Source organism: Coffea eugenioides, chromosome 6 (assembly GCF_003713205.1).
Source record: "Coffea eugenioides isolate CCC68of chromosome 6, Ceug_1.0, whole genome shotgun sequence".
In the NCBI taxonomy this organism is placed as follows: Eukaryota; Viridiplantae; Streptophyta; class Magnoliopsida; order Gentianales; family Rubiaceae; genus Coffea; species Coffea eugenioides.
Genome location: NC_040040.1, coordinates 814,490 through 823,754, shown reverse-complemented (window position 1 = coordinate 823,754; position 9,265 = coordinate 814,490). Strand labels below are relative to the sequence as shown.

At 47.1% G+C, this 9,265-nt stretch overlaps 1 protein-coding gene across 1 annotated transcript; it reads left to right on the top strand.

The window, feature by feature from the left end:
• The first annotated feature begins 6,096 nt into the window (after positions 1 to 6,096).
• On the top strand, positions 6,097 to 7,782 carry LOC113775219. The gene is made up of 3 exons (XM_027320003.1): positions 6,097 to 6,248; positions 6,376 to 6,449; positions 7,220 to 7,782. The coding sequence occupies exons 1-3, from the start codon at positions 6,229 to 6,231 to the stop codon at positions 7,780 to 7,782; spliced, it is 657 nt and encodes a 218-aa protein (XP_027175804.1). The 5' UTR covers positions 6,097 to 6,228.
• Positions 7,783 to 9,265: the final 1,483 nt, after the last annotated feature.

Genomic DNA, 9,265 nt, shown 5'->3' with positions numbered 1-9,265 from the left:
GTGCGAGGTGGGCTTTCAGCTCATCGAATGCCCTTTGGCACTCCAGGCTCCATTCGAACTGCCGATTAGCTTTCAGGACCTTGAAGAAGGGCGCTCCCCGAACTGACGATTTGGATAGGAACCTGTTCAAGGCTGCCATCCTCCCTGTCAATCGTTGTACCTCCTTTATATTTCGGGGAGGAGCCATGTCCGTGATAGCCTTGATTTTGTCTGGGTTAGCTCTGACCCCCTCTTTAGAGATCATGTAGCCCAGGAATTTGCCCGACCTGACCCCGAAAGTACACTTCTTGGGGTTTAGCCGCATTCGCGAGCTCCGAAGGACCTCGAAGATCTCCCTCAGGTCGGAGACGAACTGCTCCTGGGTTCGGCTTTTCACTAACATATCATCCACATAAACCTCTAGGTTCCGGCCGATCTGATTTCTGAACAGCTTGTTCACCAACCTCTGGTAGGTTGCGCCTGCATTCTTCAGTCCGAATGGCATGGTAACGTAACAGTAGGTCCCGTCCTCAGTGATGAACGAGGTCTTCTCCTGATCCCCCTCATCCAAAGCTATCTGATGGTACCCCTTGAAGGCGTCCAAAAAACAGAAGATCTCGTAGCCCGTTGTCGAGTCCACGAGCTGATCAATCCGTGGGAGTGGGTAACAGTCTTTCGGGCAAGCCTTATTCAGGTCAGTGAAATCCACACACATTCTCCAGGCTTTCTCCTCCTTCTTGACCAGCACCGGGTTGGCTAGCCTGGTAGGATAATAGACTTCCTTAACGATCTTAGCCTCCAGTAACTTACCCACCTCGCTCTTAACGACCTCCTTTCGCTCAGGAGCGAAATTCCTCTTCTTCTGCTTCACTGGTCGGACGTTGGGATCTACATGTAGTCTGTGGACTGCCAACTCGGTGGGTATTCCGGGCATATCATCAGCGCTCCAAGCAAAAATCTCAGCATACTCTTCCAAGAGAGATTCCAAAGAACTTCGGATCTGCTCACCCAGGCCGGCGCCGACCTTCACCGTGTGCTCGGGTCGGTCGGGCTGGACGGGTAGCTCGACCAATCCCTCATCTGTCTCCAATCTTTCCCCCCTCTCCAGGGGTTCCCAGGATTCCAGACAAATCGTCTGAGCTACCAATTTTTCTTTGCCCTTAAGGGTGGCAATGTAACACGCCCTTGCCACCTCTGGATCTCCCAGCACCTCAGCCACCCCATCAGAAGTAGGGAATTTCATACTGAGGTGCAAGGTGGAGCAAACAGCTCGGAGGGCATTCAACGTGGGACGTCCCAGGATCATGTTGTAGGAGGACGGCTCCTTAACCACCGCAAAGTTTACCGGAATCGTTCGGCACTTCGGGGACACCCCCACCGTGACCTGGAGAGTGATCATCCCTTCCGGCCTCACCGGAGGACCAGCAAAGCCGATCAACGGAGTTCGGACCGGTACGAGCTGTCTATCCTCCAGCTGCAGCTCCTTGAAGGTCTTATAATACAGCACGTCTATGGCGCTTCCGTTGTCTATATACACCTTCCTCACCTTGAAGTTACAGGTGATGACTTCTATCACAATGGCTTCATGGTTATTAGAGGCCAAAGGGACTGCGTCTTCAGGTCCATAGATTATTTCCTCATACATCTTCAAACGCTTGGCCGAGCTCTCCCCCGTGGGAGGGGGACGGTTATGCCGCCGAGCTGCATGACTATCTCCACCCGCAGGTCCTCCGGCGATGGTGTTAATCACCCCCGCCAGGTTCTGTATTTCCTGCTCGGGAGTTCGGCCGCGGGGCCCCTGAGGCCGGTCCCGCGGGTAGCTCGGGCGTTCCGACCTGGGCCTTCCCCGTTGCGGGTCAGCTCGTTCCTCTCGTACAAACTGCCCCAGATGACCTCGTTTGATGAGCTTTTCAATGTCTTTCTTGAGGTGACGACAGTCCTCCGTATCGTGTCCCACATCCCGATGATAAGCGCAATACAGACCTTGATCCCGTCTGCTTTTGTCCCCAACCAAAGGTCGAGGAGGTCGGGATAGCCCCTCCTGCTCCATTACTGCGAGCACTCGAGCTCTGGGTGCCGTGAGGCCAGTCCAGGACTTGTCCCCTCCCATCGGGCGACTCCTGGGGAGGCGGTCATAAGCACCCCTCCTTCCCTGGTCAGGCCGTGCCCTCACTAGGTCGGCGCCCTTCCTGCGCTTGTCATCCCTCAATTTTTCTTGTGCACTCTTAAGGCGATTGGCTTCCTCCGCGTTGGCCTTCTCATGGGCTCGATCTAACATCTCCCGAACTGTCTTGGGAGGTCTCTCCACCAGCTCGGTGTACAGCTTTTGCTTGCGCAGCCCGTTGATGAAGGCGGCCATGACCACCTTGTCGTCGCGATCTCGAACCTGAAGGGACTCATTATTGAAGCGCACCATGTACTCGCGCAAGGACTCCTCGGCCTTCTGTTGGATAGTCATGAGGTGCGCGGTGCTTTTAGAATAAGCTCGTGAAGAAACGAACTGTGCCGAGAACTGCCGTGCGAGCTGAGTGAAAGAACTGATCGATCTAGGGGGAAGCCCCTGGAACCACTGCCGAGCCCTTCCTTCTAGGAACATTGGGAAGGTCTTGCACCTGACCGCATCCGCGGCCGTTTGTAAACGCATCTGTGTCATGAACACAAACAGGTGGTCTTCCGGATCCGTAGTTGCGTCGTAAGGCTTCATGTTCGGAATTTTGAATTTCGCGGGCAGTTGAAACTCCTCGATATCGAGCACAAAGGGGGAAGCAATGTACCTGTCCGCTTCTGGGTCCAGAAGTAGGTCCAATTCGTCCCGCACCTGCTGTCTCTCTCTCCGGGGGGAGAGGTCTTCCCTGGGGAGCCTCCGGACGGGCTCCGGGTGTTCAGTCCGGGAGTTCTTGTGAGAAGGCTCCATGACCTCGACTTGCTCACGCGTGACTTCCCGGTGTGCTCGCTTGGCCCCAGTTTTGGTGGGACTCCCAGTTCGGGATTCTGACGGATCTGCTCCCTGAATCTTGGGCTCCTTGTCCTGATGACCTCCCGACTGCTCTTTGAGATAGTTCATGATTGCCTCGAAGGTGGGCAGGTTTTCGGCCACTGTCTGAACCAGTTGTTCAGGCGGGATTCGTGAGGGCCCTGCCCCTCCTTCTCCGGGTGTTGGACCCCGAGAGGGGTTTTGGGAGCCACCACGCTCGGTCCCCTTGGACCCGCCAGCGTTCCTCTGCGACCTAGTCTTCGGCATGACTCGCAATGAAGTGTAACATGTTTCCCACAGACGGCGCCAATTGATGCGACTGCCAAAAACCGTGTCCGAGCTGATGGGGCCGACCTGATTGGAACAATCGAGCTGGGATCGTGCTAGGTGACCTGAGAAGAAAGAACGGAGGTGGGACTGATGTCCCTGGGATAACTCCGACGGTCAAGTTAGTTTGGCCGTAGAAGGATATAGTAATAGTAGAGAATACTTGTGAGCGTACCTTGCGTAGTCTTGATAGCGGAGTATATATAGGACCGTTCGAGTTGTAGTTTCCTTATGGGAGTCAAAGTTCCCTTAGGGTTCGGAGTCTTCCTAGGGTTTCCCGCGGCGGCCCCTAAATGTTCGGAGACGGCGGCCCATTAAGCCCATCATAGGAGACCTTCGACATGCCGAGCTGGCTTTCTTAGGCCGAGCTGGCCTATGCCAGCCTCGAGGTACCTACTGCCGACCTGCCGCGTGTGGTCTACCGACCTGACACATGTCATGCGCGGATTTGCCCCACTACAGTACCAGAATAGAAAATCTCCATACTCTTTAACAACATTTTGTTCATGTTCTTTTCAATGTTTTCATATCATAACACATTTAAATATAAATGATATTTTCTTTTGGAAATTGAAACACAAATTTTGGTAAGAGAAGCTTTACGTCAACGGGGATGTTACGAAATCTACATAAAAGCAAAAAGTTAAAATATTTGTGAGTAAATCATTTTGTCAAGATATTTTTTGAATAGCTGGATAGGATACTAATCTGTCCCAATGGGCTAACATGACTATCTATAAATATAAACTTGGCATACGCATATAAGGATGGGAATTAAGCTGCAGTATTATTTTTCACTTGAAAAATAGCAAAATGCATTTTTATTTCTTATTATTATTTTCACGAAAGTTTTTAAAAAATTGGTATAAAAGGGTGAAAAATAAAAAAATATATATATATTGCAATTTTCCGGAATGACCAGGGATTAAGGCATGTACAAGTGGACAAATTGGGGGTGCATAATAATTTTGGTAAATTCCACTTTGTCCCCTCAAATTATAAGCAGGATCCCATTTCAATCCCTAAATTTCAAAATGAAACATTTAAATCATTAAACTATAAAACATGTCCCGCTTTACTCCAATTTTTAACAGAATGCACAAACCCAAACGGAATAGTTGCCAATTCTGTTAGTTATTATTATAATTAAAGTTAACCAAATCCAACAAGGACATAAGTGTAATTTCATGAGATCCAAAGCTTTTGATACACTCAAAATTTTTAAAAATTATTCATTCACCTTCTTTCTCTTCCTCCCCATCTCTTCCTTCATCCCAGCCACACACCGCCCATGCCACCCACTACCACTGTTTGCCACCAGAAGCTCTGATCCTACCCTTGACTCGCAGCCCTCCATTTGTTAGTTCTTGTAACCTAATCACACAAAAAAAAAAATTAAATATCAGAAACCAAATCAATATCAACAAAAATTTTCAAGTGGGAAAAGAGGGAGATAACGACGCCATAAGGGATGGTGGTGGAGGTGGTGTTGGAAGAAGAGGAAGAGGGGGTGGATCGTGCGGCGGCGGCGGCTGCGGAAGTGAAGGTGGAAAATCGGTAGAGGTCGGAGGTGCGTTGGTCAAGGATTTGAGGTAGCCTTTGTCCCGGAGCCAAAACTCAAAAGCCGGGTCGGGTATGCTCAGAGCTAATGAGTTGGAGGAGAATACCATTTTCTTTATCTCACTACTTTCCTCTTGAGGAAATTTGTATTCCGTGATTTGGTTGGTGGGAAACAAATCAAACAAGATTGACCCATTTTCTCAGTGGTCTTTCGTTATTTTCTTTTCCCCCCATTTTTCTCAAAATATGTTTCTAGATTTTTGGTTTTAAATTCAGTTGGTACTTGTAAAATTGGTTTTCAAGAAATCTCAAATTTGTTTGCAGTATTATTTTCTTGAACAAATCATTTACATTATTTCTGTTATAACATAAAAAAAAAATGCTCCTACAACATTGTGATACAAAATTGGGTGAATGAAGAAGAGGGGATAAGAAATTGGGTGGGGCGGCTATTCAAAAAAGGAGACAGGAAACAAGTTACAGGTTGTGATAAGTACAAAAGGTGATGTATTGGTATGGCAAACATTTTGTGATGTCTTATGTGATAAACATCATATTTTTGGATTCATTACCGGGAGGAGAATGAAGTAGTAAAGCGTGGCGGACGATGATGGCAGGAGAAAAGGGAGATGATGGTGTAGCAGTGGTTGATGTGCGGTAATGGAGGAAGAAGGCAATGAAGAAAGAAAGGAAAAAATAGAAAAGGAAATGAAAGGAAAATAGAAAAAAAGGTGGAAAAAATAAAAGAAAAGGAAAGTTTAAAAAAATGGCTTTTTTGTTTAAAAAAGGGAAAAAACTTTAATTATTATTAATTAAAAAGGTAAAATTATCTTTATCTCAAAACTTTAATTATTATTAATTAAAAAGGTAAAATTATCTTTATCTCTCTGACTCTTTGTTTTTTTTTTTATATTGGGTCTCATGAAATTACATTTATGTCCCAATTAGATTTGATTAAATTAAATTATAATTATAACCTAAATGAATTGGCAACTATTCTGTTAGGTTTTGTGCATTTCGTCAAAATTTGGAGTAAAGTGGGACGGATTATATAGTTTAAGGATTTAAATGTTCCATTTTGAAGTTTAGGGACTGAAGTGAGATTTTGGGCATAGTTTGAGGGGATAAAATGGAATTTACCCTAATAATTTCCTTGATGACGAAGTATTTAAAATAACGAAACCAACGGGTATTCTCGTAAATTCAACATCTTGAAGGCAAAGCGAACCCAAGCGGTTGTCTTCAGCAACAACTTAGCGTCACCTTTTCGGTTCTCAATATAACCTTCGAAGTTGGGAAAGTAAAATCAAACTCGTCTGAATCCGATCGCATCCTCTCCTGGTTCCCTTCAGTTGCCGGATCATTTCAATTCTAGCCAATAACAACCAATGGGGCTGCTCTCTAACAGGTGTGATTGCTGGATCATTGTAATCTTTTTTTTTTCTTTTTGTCTGTTGGCAGTTTTGGATTAATACCGACGAAATACAGTAATTAAAGTTTTGAACTTGTATCTTGATGAATGGAGATGTGAACAGAATTGACAGAGGCAGCCTCAAACCAGGGGATCATATTTATTCCTGGCGTACTGCTTATATTTATGCTCACCATGGTCAGGATTGCAACCCCCTTTTTCCTCCTTTCTATCCTTTTTTTTCTTCTTCTTTTTGGTCAGAATTTATATTATTTGTATGTTGTTCACATTTATTTTTTTTGCCATATTTTCGGGCAAGGGCAAATAAGAGTATGGATTCAGTAAAAGCACAAATCACGTATTTTTTGGGCCGTGGGTGCTGCTAATAACGGTGGTATAACAATTTGGGTTTGAATTGTGAAAAATCTAGAATTATGTTTTCGACCATCCCCTGCTTACATGATTTTTCTAATTGTTGGAATCGAAATTTATTTTCGTATCAAGGTTTAGGATGTTGTTTACAAACCATATTTAATTGATTCAATACTCGACTTTTTTTGGGGAAAAACATGTTGTAGCACCAGTTAGAGAATTGATGTCAATTTTGCTTAATGCGTTTCCTTTTTCTGGTGGACTAATAGGGAAGCTGGGAGCATAGATATTTTATTGGGTTGCTTTCGGCGTTCATGAGCCATTTGGACACACGAAAGGGGAAAAGGGGACGACTTTCCCTATGCTCAGATGTTGATGGTGTTGCTTTGATCTTTATAATATGCTAAAATTAAATATTCTTCTCATAGAGAAAATCAGAGTGGTTGGGGGGAAACAAATTGGGTCAACATCTCTTAATAACTTGATCGATCTTACATGTGCTGCTCATCTTTTTAAGTTTTTTTTTTTTAGTTGTTAAAGCTATCATTTTTTCTTTGTAGATTTAGGATTTTAACTGCATTTACTCAAATGTGCAGGCATCTATGTTGGGGATGACAAGGTAATTCATTTCACTAGACGTGGTCAAGAAGTAGGAACAGGGACCATATTGGATTTCGTTTTGGTGAGTTCAGGACCAAGCCGAGGTCATGTTCCATGCACAACCTGCACTTTGACTGAAGAAAGTCATGGAGTTGTTTCGACATGTTTGAACTGCTTCCTTGCTGGCGGTGTTCTCTATCGCTTCGAGTATGCTGTTAACCCTGCTCTCTTTCTTGCAAAAGCACGCGGAGGAACTTGTACTCTTGCAGTTTCAGACCCTGATGACATTGTCGTCCATCGTGCAAGCTACCTTCTTAATAATGGTTTTAGATGTTATAATGTGTTCAAAAGTAACTGTGAAGACTTTGCTATCTACTGCAAGACAGGATTACTTGTCTTGGATCATAGTACAATGGGGCAAAGCGGACAAGCAGTGTCCATTATTGGCGGTCCTCTTGCTGCTGTTTTATCAACGCCGCTGCGTCTTGTCACTACCAATGTATATGGGATGGCAGCAACTGCTGTTGGGGTTTATTGTGCTAGCCGCTATGCCACTTGATATTGATGCAAGAAAGCGACGTGGTGAAGATGCCCGTGGAGATCTCACGCAGAGACTAGAAACAGGATTATTGTGGGGTCGCTATAACCCCAAGTCTTCCAGGTAGCTCGGGCGTTCCGACCTGGGCCTTCCCCGTTGCTGGTCAGCTCGTTCCTCTCGTACAAACTGCCCCAGATGACCTCGTTTGATGAGCTTTTCAATGTCTTTCTTGAGGTGACGACAGTCCTCCGTATCGTGCCCCACATCCCGATGATAAGCGCAATACAGACCTTGATCCCGTCTACTTTTGTCCCCAACCAAAGGTCGAGGAGGTCGGGATAGCCCCTCCTGCTCCATTACTGCGAGCACTCGAGCTCTGGGTGCCGTGAGGCCAGTCCAGGACTTGTCCCCTCCCATCGGGCGACTCCTGGGGAGGCGGTCATAAGCACTCCTCCTTCCCTGGTCAGGCCGTGCCCTCACTTGGTCGGCGCCCTTCCTGCGCTTGTCATCCCTCAATTTTTCTTGTGCACTCTTAAGGCGATTGGCTTCCTCCGCGTTGGCCTTCTCATGGGCTCGATCTAACATCTCCCGAACTGTCTTGGGAGGTCTCTCCACCAGCTCGGTGTACAGCTTTTGCTTGCGCAGCCCATTGATGAAGGCGGTCATGACCACCTTGTCGTCGCGATCTCGAACCTGAAGGGACTCATTATTGAAGCGCACCATGTACTCGCGCAAGGACTCCTCGGCCTTCTGTTGGATAGTCATGAGGTGCGCGGTGCTTTTAGAATAAGCTCGTGAAGAAACGAACTGTGCTGAGAACTGCCGTGCGAGCTGAGTGAAAGAACTGATCGATCTAGGGGGAAGCCCCTGGAACCACTGCCGAGCCCTTCCTTCTAGGAACATTGGGAAGGTCTTGCACCTGACCGCATCCGCGGCTGTTTGTAAACGCATCTGCGTCATGAACACAAACAGGTGGTCTTCCGGATCCGTAGTTGCGTCGTAAGGCTTCATGTTCGGGATTTTGAATTTCGCGGGCAGTTGAAACTCCTCGATATCGAGCACAAAGGGGGAAGCAATGTACCTGTCCGCTTCTGGGTCCAGAAGTAGGTCCAGTTCGTCCCGCACCTGCTGTCTCTCTCTTCGGGGGGAGAGGTTTTCCCTGGGGAGCCTCCGGACGGGCTCCGGGTGTTCAGTCCGGGAGTTCTTGTGAGAAGGTTCCATGACCTCGACTTGCTCACGCGTGACTTCCCGGTGTGCTCGCTTGGCCCCAGTTTTGGTGGGACTCCCAGTTCGGGATTCTGACGGATCTGCTCCCTGAACCTTGGGCTCCTTGTCCTGATGACCTCCCGACTGCTCTTTGAGGTAGTTCATGATTGCCTCGAAGGTGGGCAAGTTTTGGGCCACTGTCTGAACCAGTTGTTCAGGCGGGATTCGTGAGGGCCCTGCCCCTCCTTCTCCGGGTGTTGGACCCCGAGAGGGGTTTTGGGAGCCACCACGCTCGGTC